Genomic DNA, 16,463 nt, shown 5'->3' on the forward strand with positions numbered 1-16,463 from the left:
AAACAGCTTGATTAATTTTTATCACTTTGGATATAATATGTTTTACATTCTCTTTATAACCTAATATTCTTATAGTATTTTTGCCAATCTTTTAAAAAATGTTTAATTTTGTATTATTATAACTAATTTCACTGATTTCATTTTTACTTTTAATGTGTATACTAGAAAATTTAAATTACATGTGAGTATTCATACCTCATATTACATTCATTTTGGACAGTGATTGCTTGTATGTATATTGCTTGTGTCTTATGCCCTGTCAAAAGGAAGTCAAGAAGGTTGCCAATATGAAATTAAATTGAGTTTTAGAGTTATCAAAGTAGTGGTTAAATTTAACTCTTCTCAAATAACTGTTTCTAGAAGTTTTCTAAATAACATCCATAGTTAATGGTTTTCCTTATTTTACTCAGTGTTTACTCAGCATGCTAACAGCTCTGGAGCATGAGACAAAGTCATTTTTTTTCATGTTGGTTTGGCACTTTATGTCACCAATGGATATAAAAGCAAAGGCAGTGGGGTTGGGTAGAGAAAGGGGAATTTTTGATCCAGAGCCGCACACCAGGGTTCCTGTATTCAGTTTTACCTAAAGTCATTCTCCAACTTCTGTGAGATGATTTGCTGCTGAAGTCCATTTGTCTTCCTGCTGCTATCTCTGAACAAGCCCAAATCTTCCATGTGGTTAATAAACTTCTTATCTTTTGAATACTGAAAATAAAATAAACTTAATCCTCAGGGTGGTTCAGTCAGCAGACCAGAAGCCTTTTAGATGCTTCTTAGAGATACAGGTAAACTAGGTTTTCTGCCCTGTGTGATTATCAGTCTTTCCATTGCATGCCTGTATGTGTAAGGGCATTAAAGGTGCTTCTCAGTGATAAATGTCAGCGAAATTGCAAAGTGAATATTAATTTCAGTATTGTCAAGGTCAGCTGTCTACCCGGGTTCATTGTTACTGGAATTTTTATTGTTGCTGCTATTAGGAAACATATTTTGTCTTGGTCTCTTTTTTTTCAAGTCTGGAGAAAGAGTGAGAAAAATTCTTCAATGTACATATACATTGCTTTAAAAAAAGTACCTCAGCACAGTATGATCTGTTAATTAGGGTAATATGAGTGCCTCGAAAAGGATCAGGGTGTTTTAGAAGAGTTAAGTGAAGTGGAAACCAGAACAAACAGATTATCTTGGGATCTGGAGACCAGATGATCGTCCTGAAAAACAGCTGACAATAGAAAAAGCAAAATATTGTAGAAGAAATAAAGAAGAAAATAGTTTGTGATGTGCCTATTAGTAGAAGTAGGGTGTGGAGTTATCTAACTGGGAGCTTAATGAATTAAAAGAAGGAAAGATGGTGAAAGATGTTAGGTATGAGTGTCCATGTGGGAATTAATAACCAGCTGGACCTCTCTGTATCCAGTGAACTACCTCAAAGCCAATGTGGTGTCAAACCTGTGAATTTCCTCACCTACACACAGGCTCAGTTTAGTCTATTCCAGTGTGTTTGTTTTTTTCTCAGTGAACAACGCCAGAATCACGTAGCTATGCAAATCTGGATTGCAGGTGTCATTCCTGGTGCTTCTGGTCCTCTTCACCCTCTTACCTCCAATCCAAGTCCTATTGATTTTACCTTCCTATAGTTCTTAAATCCCTACCTTTTTCTTCATCTCCATGGCCAGCCATTATTCTAATTTAAGCTGCTTTCCTCTCCTGGACTTGGAATATTCTACCAATTGGTATCCCAGCACTCACATATTCCCCTTTAATTCACTCTGTATACAGCAGACAGAGTGAAAAATGCTTAAAACAGGAATTTCCGTCTGATTTTTAGAATAAAAATTCAAATCCTCCCAAGGCCTTTAAGGCCTGCTATGGTCTGGCCCCAGGAATTTTTCTCAGCTCATTGGGACTCCTCTCCTCCCTGCACCTTGGGGGCCTGCCATGTTAGACTATGAGTTCTATGGAAGTGTTCACTCTTTCCCCTCAAATCCCCACTGTGCCTGGAACACTGTAAAATTAGTTAACATTCATCGAGCATTTCCTTTGTGCCAGATATACTTTATAGTTACTTATTATTAATCTTCACAACAACCTCATCTGGTAAGTACTGCCCAGGTTTTAAAATAAGGAAATTTAAATGCAAAGACATTAAATAGCTTGATCCTAGCCACATAGCTTGAGTGAGGCTTCAGGATTTGAACCCTGAACTTGTGACTCTGGACGTGACACCCTTTACTGTTGGTCTCTGTTGCCTAAAATTTAAGAGACGGTTTTTGCTGTCATCTTGTGCATCAAAGCATCCCAGAAACTCTGACTTCTGTGAAACCTGCATGCTAGGAGAATAGAGCGCTAAATTTCTTCGTCAATTTATAGTCCCTCCCAAAGAGTCAGTTTACTCAAGGCAGTTCCTTATCTTTTAAAGTGCTGAAATAGATAGACAATAAATTTATTCCCCAAAGAGATGGTATCTTTTAAGGTAGGATCTTTTTGTCATTATGTAGAAAAATCTGCTCACTTGACTGTCTGAAAAAAGATTTGTTTCCTTTTCCTCTATTAAATGGCAGGAGAGCTCTTTTATAAAAGCAATCTATATGTGTCATTTATTGCTCTATTAAAAGTACAAATATCAGTTATTGATTCTTTCCATCCTGACCATAATACAAGTCAACTTTGAGAAAGGTTGCTGGGTTTAGTCACATTATCACCATGGGAAACACTCTGGGCTGCGCGTAAGCTGAAGACACCAGCCTCTGTGATGCATATCTATTTATAGAGAACTGAGATTTTTGCATGCAGAAATACAATCTTGAGATACATACAAGTCTCAAATCATTGTGAAGTAAGTACAAAGCCAACAAATGCCCCTTCTGAAGATTTCTGCTTGGGAATCTTCTAAAGATTTAAACATCAATTTGTGGTCTGTACAGTATAGAAATAAAACAACAAACGAAACTGGTAGATTATTTATGAGAAGGTTAAAAGGCTCCATTTATATTTGTGATATACTTCAGGATAATCTTGGCTTTTCTATTAGGGACTCTCTTGGCCAGATTTTTATTTTTTTATTTTTTCTGACTGAGTCTCGCTCTGCCGCCCAGGCTAGAGTATGCAATGGCGCAATCTCGGCTCACCACAACATCTGCGTCCCAGGCTCAAGTGATTTTCCTGCCTCAGTCTCCTGAGTAGCTGGGATTATAAACACACACTATGTTGCCCAGCTAGTTTTTGTATTTTCAGTAGAGACAGTGTTTCACCTTGTTGCCCAGGCTGGTCTTAAACTCCTGACCTCAGGTAATCCACCTGCCTCAGATTCCCAAAATGCTGGGATTACAAGTGTGAGCTACCACGCTCAGCCCAGGTTTGGTTTTTCAGCATAAACCTGATCAGGACTCAGGCCACATCTTTTTAGGCATCTATGGAATGCTATGTTTTCATCTCCCCTTTGCATACATCATCTCCTCATGTTCTTCTAACAATACTGAGAGTTAAGAAGAGTAAACTCTTCCTCCAATTGTCTGATGAGGTAACCAATATTTGAAAAAGCTTATGAGTCTTGATTTCAGGTAACAATAATATTAACTACCATATTATATTTGATACTTGCTTTTCACATAATCTTATATAATCCTTATGCTACCTGAGAAATTGATGCTCAGAGTATTTAAGTAATACATGGACCAAGGATACATTAAGTTAGGAGAAGGGGTTTTTTGACTCTAGAATCAAAAAATAAGATATTTCAACCCTACCTAAAGCATTTGTTTTTACCACTAGTTGTCTTAGAGATAGTTTCTGCCTCTTCTACGTGATTTTTGTCAAAAGCTCTTGACAATTCATTTGAACGTGATTTCTATGTAATTTTGTCCAAAGTCCTTGACAATTCATTTGAAAATTGGAATTCTGTGAATACTTGTTCCCAAACTGAATTTTCTGAGAGAAGCATCTTGAGAAAAATGAATGAGTTTTTAAACTTTCTTTGAACCTAATGAAAGAGACCACATTTTTCTGAGATTGGAAAAACATGATTTGATTTGTTGATGGTGGTTATTAAGAAAACAACTTAATGGTAATTCCATGCTTTGGGAAAAAGAAGTGGTTTCCTCAATATGAGTTGAAATGTCCCATCATTAATTTAGCTCATCTTGGAATTATTCTCATTGTTTTTACTCATAAACTGCATCATCTGAAGCCTTCCACAAGCTATAGGGTAGTTTTTGTCTCCATTTCCCAACTTGTAAGTTCTGTTCTGGAAATGCTCAGGTCAAGAATGTTACCCATTCAACTCATTCATCCTGATGTGTCCTGTCTCACCAGATTCATCCTTCATCCATCAATGCAAGTCTTAATTGTTCTTCAAGAATCATGCTTAACTAAGCTCCCATTAACATCCCTTATTCCTATGGAGCTCCTCAATAGATCTGTTCTAGAATTCTTATATGTTCAGGTGTCTGTCCAGAGAATTTTTAACCTTTATTGTATATGGTCTACTCTTCATCTTTAGGTGTTTTTCATGAATTTTCTCCTTCCTAAGTAAGTTCCTGGAAAATTTATTATAAAAGTTTATAATAAAATAGTTCACAGTTCTGGAGAAACAACTGTAGGCTGAACACATAGAAGTTATTACAAGACTTTAAAGTCAGCTGGTACTTTTATCTAAAAATTTCAGTCACAACAGGGAGTAATGAGACCCAGCTAACTGTCAAATACATTTAGTCAGTATCATAGTTTTCTATGGTATCAAGCTTTCAGTAATGTGTAAATGTAACATTCAATATGTAAACTTAAGCACATTGGATGAAACTTTAAGTTTTTATCTGCTGTCTGGTATATTTAGGTAGTTTTTCTAGATCATAAAAACAATTGCCTTTGACATTGTTTAGAAATCTGCACTTGAAACAATGTGAGACTTCCACCGTACAGTCCAGAATCTATGTTCTTCACTACACTTTGTTTGCATTTCTAGGCATTGTCTAGACATTTCCAAAGTAAAATTCAAAATATTCTACATTAAAAAAATACTCTACATGCTTCACAAGGTTATTACTACTTGGTTGTGTTAGTGAAAAATCTGAGCTGTCTTACTGAAAGACCTTATCTGGAGGTCAATGCCTGTAATCCCTTTATTATCAAACTGCTTCTAGTTCTAGGCTGAATTACAAGAAATCTACTTTGAAGATTATTTTCTTCAGAGGGCGACATTAAAGTTTTTCTATTAAGTTGTCAAAATATTAATATCTAAGCATATATATATGTGTGTACAAACATAATTACGTCATCTATATCACATATTATATATGTGTGTTTATCCATAGCTGCATCTGTTCTATGTATATTCATACACACACACACACACACACACACACACACACACATATATGTACAGTTTAGTATATTGTGTGTAGCAGATCGAAAATATTAAAACTAAAGGTAAAATGAATAGGTAATAACTGCTTCCTCCAACCAAATGTTGTGAGACTCCTGTGGTTTTGTAATAGAAACGTACCCTATAGTTTTCTGCTGCTTCCTTGCCAAATTACTGTCGTATCTCCTAACTATGTACAGTTCAGTCAGGAAGAGGTTTCATTATGTTAATAATTACATTGCCTGCAGGCTTTTTCATGTTGCATTCCCCATACAGAATAGAAACAGATTTCATAGAAATATCATTAAAGCTGTTAACTAAAGAAGAAAAGAAAATCAAAGAGGCAATCAAAGCATATACTTTATTATCAATAAATGTAAGTAGTTTCAAAAATGACTTGCATTTGAAATACGTTCATTGAGATCATCAGCAATGGAAGCTCTTGCTTAAAGAAAGAGAGCTCTGTGGTTTAAATCCATTTGGATCACTAAAGATTATTACTTAGATTCCTTGCTATTGATTTTTAAATATAGGCCCAAGAATCATTTTTAAATTAGCAAACTAATAAAGGGATGGAATCAGCCTCAGAATTCTGACCTAAATTGAGGACATGTGAATTATAGGTTATTATTTGAATGACAACATATGACAGTTTTTCTTCAAATTCACATTTATTTTAGTTTTTTTTCTTAATGGTGGCTGCTAAATTGATGATATAGGAACAGTAGAACTCATTGTACTACACAGTCATTTAAAAAAGACTTTAAATATTCAAATGTTCAACCACGTATTCCCTGACACTAACATTTATCTTCATTTTGGACTTCCAGCTGAGAAGCATCAGTATAATGGCTCAGAGACATCAGCCTCATTCAGTATTAATAGTGACATGCCTTGATTTTTCTAAAGCTTTCTTTGAAAATGTCACATTCAAATTATTTTTTGAAAAAGATTAAGCTCTTATGATTTTTGAAGAAGCATATTTGATAAATCATAATTTATTATTTTAGTCTGATTATTGCAAATATCAAATTTCTTACAGTAAAAGTAAGTCAGGAAGGCAGACAGATATTTGAATGAAAACAGAGCAGGAGAAAGAAAAGAAAAAAGTATACTAATTCATATATACTATGTGACTTTTTGATTATCAGGAGCCCTAACATCCTATAAAACCTAAAATACTTGATGAATAAAACCAGATGAATTCAAATGTCTTTGAAATACCCATGATTTGGAAAATAAAATAGAAGTCTATTTCACAAACATGTTTTAGCTTTGAAACAGTAGTATTTGATTAAAAGTTGATGATAGCTCTTTAAAGTGATACTATGTTTTCCCATTATGAAGTAATTAACAATCACTAAAAATGATTTGATGATAAAGAATCACTTTTTTTCAGAACCAAAAGAAACCTGAGATAGCTAATCCACTGGGAGCTATTTGTGAGATCATATACTCTAATGATAGAAGCTAAGAACGCTACTTCCCAAAAAATATACCTACCACACTGTTTTTAATGTGCAGATAATTTCAGGCACTTGTTCATGGACTCTTTGATGCTAGTGACAGGTTTCTATCATAAGTAGAGTAGGGAGAAGAAATCACACATCCTGTCATCTATAATTAATCAATTATAAATCATTAAATTGAACAGTTATTTCTTTTCTCTCTCCCCTTCTTCTTTCACATACAAATGCATTCTGTCTTCAAAATGATTATATGTGATCAATCATGCTTTATTAAAGGTTCGGCTAAGTTTTATATTCTACTTATTGGGGTTAATATCCAATAAGATCTCATTATAAAGTGCTCTGTTATACCATAAATTTATATATATAGTCAGAAATTACTGTTCCCAGTGCAAATAGTGACATGTAATACATCTCATTTACTCCAACATAAGTATTTAATTTGTTCTGAGATACAGGTGGTATAGTGAATTTCCACTGTAATGCAATATTGAAATTTGAAAAAGGTAGTTGGGTAGGCTGACATTGATTGATGAGTTACTTGCATAGATCATGCATCTATTCTGAAATCTTTCCATTCTTGGAAGAAATAGGTACTTGTATGGATATGGGGAGAAATTAGATGCAGTTTGCCACAAAATTATTGTCCAACTGAGGGGATCAGTGAGGAATATTAAAGACATCTTCGAATAATGAGCAGTTAGGCCCATTAAGTTCCTTGACTGACATACTAAAATGTAATGAAATGGAAGGCTGAAGCTGTTAACAATATTAATTTCACATCTAATTCCCATTGTTGAATTTTTTTTTTTTTTTTTGAGATGAAGTCTAGCTCTCTCACCCAGGCTGAAGTGCAGTGGCACAGTCTTGGCTCAATAGAACCTCTGCCTCTGTGGTTCCAGGGATCAGGGATCAAGGGATTCTCCTGCCTCAGCCTCCCAAGCAGCTGGGATGTCAGGTCTCCTCCACCACACCTGGCTAATTTTTGTATTTTTAGTAGATACAGGATTTCATCATGATCGCCAGGCTGGTCATGAGCTCCCAACCTCAAGTAATCCTACCACCTTGGCCTCCCAAAGTGCTGAGATTACAGGCGTGAGCTACCACACCCGGCCCCATTTTTGAACATTTTTGAGTCTCCCTTGATCTCTTTTTCTCTTGCAGCTCATATGCACATAATGTATCATATATGTAAAAGTAAAAGTAAGTCAGGAAATTATATTTTAGTAATTATACGGAAGTATAATTTATGGATGTGGATCTGAATAAATGCATAATAATATATATGTACACGAATATACATATCTCCTATACATATCTCCACAATTAACATGAATAATATATTCTTCATATATGTAAAAGACCATATATATACATATTCTTTATTTATATATATATAAAGCCTAAAAATCAAAGGGAAAATAGAGAAATAATAAATTTGAATTTACAGCATTTTTGTGAAGATGAGGAAGCATTTAATAGCTTAAGTGAAACACAGAGCTTTGGCACTAGCCAGGAATGCAGTGAAGAAGAGTATGTAACAGGCAAGCACGATTTTGGCCTATTTCAGAGGGCTGATTTTTATATATGTAACAGATGTATATTTTGATAATTATATTTATTCAAATCAAGATACAATTATGAAATTTATATTTTAACATATGTATACATTTTGAAAATCTACCAATGCAATCAGATCATAAAATAAATTTTAAAAGAGTTGAAATAGGAAACAATTTAGTATCGAAGGGCAATCCTTTCTCAGGAAAAAAAGGCAATTGGAAACTTTACACCAACAAATAGAATGTTTTCATTTGGCTGGCATTGGATAAAAATACATACTATTGTTTGTGAATACTTAAACTAGATAGATCCAGAAGAGTGCAGTTGATGAACAGGGTATTAGAATTGGCACTATCAGTGTAAAGTAAGTCCAAATTACAATACTTACTGCCCGATATTTCCCCTTCAATAATAATTAAGCTGCATAAATATAAAGAAATTATAAGATGGGTAGAGTGCCCACAGGCTCACATGCACAGCAAATACATAGACACATGTACCAATTTTAGTTCATACCAGATATGTGAGGAAAACACTCTTTTCTGATCCCTTTTAGTAACAATGATGGATCAGCAAAATCAAATGGGCTAGATTACATAATGTGTCTTCAGCCTGTGATTTACTGTAACACATGTAATTGTATAGAAAATCATTCATTTGACTGACATTAATTGAGTGCTTTCTGTGTAGCAACATTGTGCATATTTTTGTGGAAAAGACTGTCGCTGAGATTATTTGGGCAACTGAATGGAATGTGTACCAACTGTTCTTCTGGGGCAAAGAGCCAGGACACTGAGCAGCCCTGGTGAGGCTTAGCAGAAAAGGAGTGTGGCCTCATGTTTGTTCTTATGGGGATACTGCTTTAAGCTACAGATATCCCTGTAGTCTATTCTCCCCCATGATGCCTGATGGAAGTGTTTGTGTGGTTGTCATATCTGATTCACTCAAGTTTCCAAGCCTTGATGATTCTCAAAGGGTCATAGTCATGTACAGCTGTGCACGTCCTCCCATTCCAAACCACACACAGCCCCTTCCTTGCTAGGTGGCTCTCTCAGTCTTCTCTTGCAAATTCTCATTGGTTTCACTGTAGATGAACTGTTCATTTGTAGTGTCTCTTCCATGCCATGCTTGGAACCTCAGAAAACTCTAAGAGAGACATGGGGACACCTCACACTCCTTCCTTCTCAGCAAATTTGCCACCTACTGTGCATGTGATGGGTCAGATAAGGTGCATTTTCTTCTCCTTTGCCCCTTGAAACTTGGAGTCCATTTGAATTGTTTCTCATCACCCCGTTGTGCTCTAGTGGGAGAGATGAGCAGAAGCTTCCCACACACTGGCTCCCCTTCCCTTCCCTCAGACACCCTCTCATCTCCCAGTCCTCCTGGAGTGGTTGTGTCTGGGAAGCTAGGGCTGGGCTCTCACCTTCTTTGAATGTGCTACATCTCACAAGAGGAGTGATGTCCTTGGAGTAGTCATTTTTAAATTGAAATCTCTGCTCCCAGTTTGAGCCATGTTAATAAACCACACTGTTTCTGTATAGACATAAGAGAGCAAGAAGGAACACATTCAGTGAGTACTTTATGTATCAACTGGGACACATGTTTATGCACTGTGTGCACCATATCACAATTCTGAGTACCTCACATACAGCATGTATCTTAAGCAGGTCATTCATTCTCAATGCTCTGGCTCCTTTCTCTGCCTTCTGTTGAGGAATAATAGGTTCAGAAATGTCCCCTCTTGAAATATGTGCATTGTCTTTATGAATATATCAATAATACAAACATACCAATCATTGATGTTTTTATTCTTTAAAATATAGTACTGTGACAATTCATTTGAACAATATTAGTGCACACATTTTTGGTTTGATTTGTTTCTTTTTGTATTTCCCATTAAGGAAAATGTTTGCTTTGTTGTAGCTTGATTCTGGTGAGTCATTATCCACTGTGAGATTTCTCATTGTTCAACTTTGTCTCTTAAATTCTCCTTTGTGGAAAAGAGAGCTTTTTCCTAGAAAAAATAATATTTCTTTCTGGAAGGATATTAAAGTAGGGACACTCATAAAGTGTCAAAATACAACTCTTTAGGAGTAAGGGTTCTTTCTGTGAAGGAAAGAATATATCAAAAAGGAATGAAAGGAGCAAGACAAAACCCAATAGAGATAGATTGGAAAGGGAGGCATTACTTTGGAGTCATGAAAAATACGTATTATTTTTATGTATGTATATACCTGTATATATGTGTGTGTGTGTGTGTGTGTGTGTGTGTAAATTTGTGTGTGGGCTTGTGTATGCATGCACGCATGTTTCTTAGCCCTGTTCACCGAAAAGACTTAGAAGCAAATGCACTCAAGTAGCAACGTATACACCTAGCATTCTAAATTTTTCTTTATATCATTTGCCACTAAAAAAAAAAAAAAAAAAAAAAAAAAAATCTTTAAAAATGTCTGTTTTTAGAGCTGACGCAAGATCAAGATGAGCCTGGAACATCCTATGCCAAAAAGAAATGAGGTACTCCAATAAATGATTGGAGCATGTCACAGGACAGAAAAACAAGATTCAAAAGAGCTTCCCTGGTTGAATCTGGGTCAATCTGAACACCAATATAATTAAGGACAGTAATGAATTATAGATTATAAAAAAGGAGGAATCCAGGTACCCATTGAAATAAAAGATTTACAGAAAGAGAAAAATACGGACTTTTGCTTATAGTCAAATGTTAAGTGTCAACAAGTAAATGTAGAGAAAGTGCTGGAATAGAAAAAAAATCATTATTTTGTAACCACCGTGCTAGAAATTGATTCCATCAAGAACCATTATAAGATACTAAATCTATGGGAAATGTTGATAACAAGCATATTTATATGGTCCTAATGTTACCTCCCCATGGGTTGCTTATTAGTTGCAAGGGGTAGAGAGCTGTAATGGCATAAGGAACCTTCAAACTATACACTGAGGAAAGCTGACAGCACCTTGGCCAGGTACTCAGCTCTGGTATTATAAATGAGGGGAGAGAGAGAGAGTTTGTGCCTCTGGATGTGATGCCCTGAGAACACACATCATTGACATTTCATTTGTCTGAAATGCATAACCTAAATCTAACGTGAGGACACAAGGACACATTCAAGATGATGAACATTTTATTTATATAAAGGGGCTGGATTCTTTAAAAATATAAAGTGACCAAATGTCAAAGAATGGATTGAGAACTGTTTGAACTCACAATAGCATGAATAGACATGGCAACAAAACCTGACCTTAAACTGGATCCTGAGTGGGTGAGGTGAGTGACACACCAAAGACACTATTGGTCAGTTGATACAACCAAAATGCAGATGAAAATTGGATAAAAGTATTGTGTTAATGTTAAATTCATGGAAGTTGATAACTGTACTATTCATATACTCATTTATTTTTAAGAAATGTGCACTAAAATATTTAGGGTTAAGGAGAAGTTACTTGGGTAGCTTACTCTGATTATACATAGTTTCTCTGTCTCTCTTATGTGCATGTGTGTATATATATATGTATATGTAATTAGAGGAATATTTTGGTATATTTATTTTGAAGTGTTGACAATAGGTCAGTCTGGATAAAGGAAATAGGGCTGTTCTATGCACTACTCTTATTCTTAAATTTTCCTTTGGCTTTAAGTTATTTACCAATACATTTTTTAATGGCAAAAAGTAAAAAAATCATTTGCAAAGGTAAAAAAACTGCAATTGTTAAGAACAAGGATTCTCAAGGTTTGGGGAATGGTGGGAAATATGTGAAGGTAAATATTTTTACAAATAAATATAAATATTTATTTGAATATAAATATTTTTACAAATAAATATGTGAGCAGTGATACCATAAGAAGCCTGGGTTCCATGGAACAAATCTTGAAAAGTGATGCAGAGATATGCTGTTAGGTTCCATGCTGATCTAAGAAGTGTATCATCAGATACATGCCAGGCAGCTTTTCATATGCCATTGTTGCTGTGGAAGTTCAAACTCTCAGAATTCTATGAGAGGCCTACAATGCATATCTGTCCAAAGCTAGGTGGTATCCAAGGCTTGGGAAAATACACAGATGACATTATCAAGTAAGGTTGTAGTTAAACTTGCGATAGTGATATCATTACCATATTGTGTCCATTGCACCTACCATGTACAAGCCATATATAGGTCCATATGCAGGAATACAAAACTATGAACAAATACAAAGTTAGCAAATAATCAAAATGGAAGCTTTTTCTTAACTCATTCTGCATCTGAACCCGACCTGACCTCATGCTAGACTACTCATAGTATTTAATAAACACATTTGGTGTAAATATATGCTTTCTGCAATACATAGTTACATTTGATTAACAAATATATAGTTACATTTGATTAATTTGATATCATTGCATTTGATTAAATATATAGTTATAGACCCCATTAGGAGTGTGACATTAAAAACCCTGCATAATGAATCTGGAAAACATCATCCTCAGCAAACTGACACAAGAACAGAAAATGAAACACCGCATATTCTCACTCATAGGTGGGTGATGAAAAATGAGAACACATGGACACAGAAAGGGGAGTACTAAACACTGGGGTCTATTGGGGGGAAAAGGGGAGGGCCAGTGGGAGGGGGAGGTGGGGAGGGATAGCCTGGGGAGAAATGCCAAATGTGGGTGAAGGGGAGAAGAAAAGCAAAGCACACTGCCATATGTGTACCTATGCAACTGTCTTGCATGCTCTGCTCATGTACCCCAAAACCTATAATCCAATAAAAAATTAAAAAAAAAAAAAAAAAAACCCTGCATAGGTACCATTTTACTTTTCTAAACTCTGAGAGTTTCAGAACGGTAAGATACCTGGGCTGGGTGTGGTGCCTCACATCTGTAATCCCAGCACATTGGGAGGCCAAGGCAGGAGGATTGCTTGCCAGAAGTTTGAGACTGTCCTGGGCAAGATAGCGAGACCTGGTCTCTAAAATATAAAAATTAAAGTAGCTGGACATGGTAGTACATGTTTGTAGTCCTGTCTACTCGGGAAGTTGAGACAGGAGGGTCGCTTGGCCCCAGGAGTTCAAGGTCGCTGTGAGATGTGATCATGCCGCTGAACTCCAGCCTGGGAAAGGCTCTGTCTCTGCAAAAAAAAAAAAAAAAGAAAAGTATAGACAAGTGTTTTTGGTAAACTGTTGTGGACCTGTGCTATCTAATTTCATTAACAGGCAAGTTATTTTTATCCTTTATTAAGTAAAGTAACAATAATGAGAGAAAATGTAATACTAAAAAGTAGAATTGAAAATGAAATGGCTAAAATTCATTTAAAGGACCCAGAATTAGGCAAGACTTTAAAATGCTGACTTAAATAAAGACAACGTGGTGAATTATCTCTAGCAGTGCAAACTTTTAAAATTATAAGTATAACCATAATGTACAAGTCCTCCAAATGGACCTTCTCTTTTCCTTCTGCAGTTATTAGCCATACGCAGGCAAAGACACGGTGGCATAGTGGCAGATTTTTCAGACTAAAAGTTTAGATTCAGCATCCCACTCTTTTCTGCCGTTATCTTAGTCACTTCCACTCCTTTACCAGTTTCTTTAAATGTAAAATAAAATAGGCAATTTCGGTTAATGTAAGCTTCTTATGAATTTTAAAATGATTCTGAAGTTTCCAGGGTTTATATTTTTATATTCTTATTCTATATCATTCTAAAATACATACTCCTAGAATTTTATTGAACTGTGAAAACATAATTTTGTTTGTTTTGAGAAAGAAAAACCACTCATCCCAATCACTTCTTTCTTGTATACAGTACAAGTTCCAGGGCCAGTAGAAAACCTGCAAGCTGTATCTACCTCACCTACCTCAATTCTTATTACCTGGGAACCCCCTGCCTATGCAAATGGTCCAGTCCAAGGTTACAGATTGTTCTGCACTGAGGTGTCCACGGGAAAAGAACAGGTAGGTGAAGGAATGGGCCGCACTGCTTCCATCTGATTGGATGCTTCCATCTTTGAATAGCTCTAGAGGCGGAGAAACAGGAAAAGACCCGCACGCTCTTGATGCAGCCCAGTATTTAGCACATTCATTGAAAATCTGATTAGTTTTAAAGCACTTGCTATCAGAAACTTTACACAATTTAATTAAATTCTGGTGGTAAGAGGTAAATGGGCAATAAAGTGAAGTCAATAGAAAGGATGCCAATATTTTGTTTGAGTCTGAAGCAGCCTGGCTTGTGTGGGCAACCACATTTGTATTCACTCACCTAGTTATGGAAGGCATTTGCAATATTATTCCCTAGACTAAGGGGTGATTGCTCTTATAGTCAGTAGCATTCGCCAAACTGCTTTTTTTTATTCTAATACATTCGGTATTATATCTAACTTCTTCACATCATCAGGATGTAACCTATCATTTTTTGTTTTTTTCAGAAGAACTTAATCTGAGAAGCCTAATCTCCTCCTTAGCTTTTGCTCCTATACAATGGTTAGCTAGAGACCTGAAAAGGAGCAAATTAATTGTTTAGGCAAACTAAAAGTAAATAAGTCTTTAGAGAGACACATGAAACTCAAAAATTCTATTTTGTAATACATGCACACACATATGTCACAAAATTTCTGAGACTCATATATACATAGATATATTATATGTCTGTATGACTATTGAGATATTTCCAGATTCTCAGCTTCATGTAAGAAAATATATACAGACAAGTATACATTCAATAGTTAAAATCAAAAATTGGCCTCAGGATATGGGAGTTCCTATGATGTATTGTGAATCTTGTCAAGCATAGAATGGCCTTCATGCTTCCACATAAACTGTATTATCAGAATTTTTATTTTAAAAATAAAAAATATTTTATATTCAGAAATAGCTGAAGTCCAGTCCCAAATTATATCAAACATTACAAGAGCTCCTCCTATGTAATCATGGGTTGTATTTTTTTTCTTGCTATCTTCAAGCTATTTTTAGCTCTCATTTATCAACTTTTTAAAATCTGACTTTCTGTATAAGTTAGCTCTTCAATAATACATTTTGCTGACCAATTTAAATAAATTCAAAACCAGCATCACCCAAGATAGATGTGAGTATGGTGATCCGGTTCCTCAGTGACCTTCACCTTCAGTTGCTCATTTACTGCAGCCGTGAGATGCTCAAATAGCTTCAACCAATTTAATAGCATTTTGGGAGATAAAAATTGTAGCAACGTGTCTGATGGTTTCAAGAGCTGTGGATATATTTCAGCAAGGGAAGCACAAAATCTGTTGTTTCTTGGTGAATTATTCCATTTTGGGCACAGGAGAAAATCTCTGTTCCCATCGAGTTATAAGCTGACTTCTGCCTGAGAGAGTTTAGTGTGGGTAGAATAACCCAAACCATTCACTATATTGAGTAGTGTTAAACAAATTGGAACTTAATGACTGTAAAAATAGCATGTGCTGTTTTAACAAGGAGTCTACAGTGTAGTTGGTTTTTAGTGGAGGAGTCTGTGTCACAAGGTAGGTTTTATAACTCATTATAAGGCTGGAGTGCAGTTTGTAAGAGTCTAATGTGCAATCACTAATTGTACAGAATGACTGCCATTTCTACTTTAACGTGCTTCCTTGATAACCGTTTTAATGTTTTGTGTCTCCAGAATATAGAGGTTGATGGACTATCTTATAAACTGGAAGGCCTGAAAAAATTCACTGAATATAGTCTTCGATTCTTAGCTTATAATCGCTATGGCCCAGGAGTATCTACTGATGATATAACAGTGGTTACACTTTCTGATGGTAAGTTAAAAACAGTGAAATTCCTTTTACAGATTTATTACAATAATGACATAATATTGCACATATATCGCAGATTCCATTTTCAAGGCTTCCTGATTAAAAATTTATGGATTATTTCAATTGAATGTAAACTTGCTATCAAGAAACATAATCCTGACTGGGTGTGGTGGCTCACACCTGTAATCCTAGCACTTTAAGAGACTGAGGCAGGAGGATGGCTTGAGCCTAAGAGTTCGAGACCCACCTGAGCAACATAGTGAGAGCCTATCTCTGTAAACTGTTTTTTTTTTTTTTTAATTAGCTGGATATGAT

General features: G+C 35.5%; 1 protein-coding gene across 5 annotated transcripts in view; it reads left to right on the forward strand.

The window, feature by feature from the left end:
* Positions 1-16,463, forward strand: part of DCC (DCC netrin 1 receptor) — a 1,205,330-nt gene that overhangs the window by 850,040 nt on the left and 338,827 nt on the right. For all 5 annotated transcript variants that reach the window (XM_002757246.7, XM_008979838.5, XM_035271116.3 and 2 more), the window contains exons 10-11: positions 14,186-14,334; positions 16,013-16,151. In XM_002757246.7, coding sequence (XP_002757292.2) covers positions 14,186-14,334; positions 16,013-16,151 — 288 coding nt within the window. The remainder of the gene's footprint in view (positions 1-14,185; positions 14,335-16,012; positions 16,152-16,463) is intronic.

This window comes from Callithrix jacchus, chromosome 13 (genome assembly GCF_049354715.1).
Source record: "Callithrix jacchus isolate 240 chromosome 13, calJac240_pri, whole genome shotgun sequence".
NCBI lineage: Eukaryota > Metazoa > Chordata > Mammalia > Primates > Cebidae > Callithrix > Callithrix jacchus.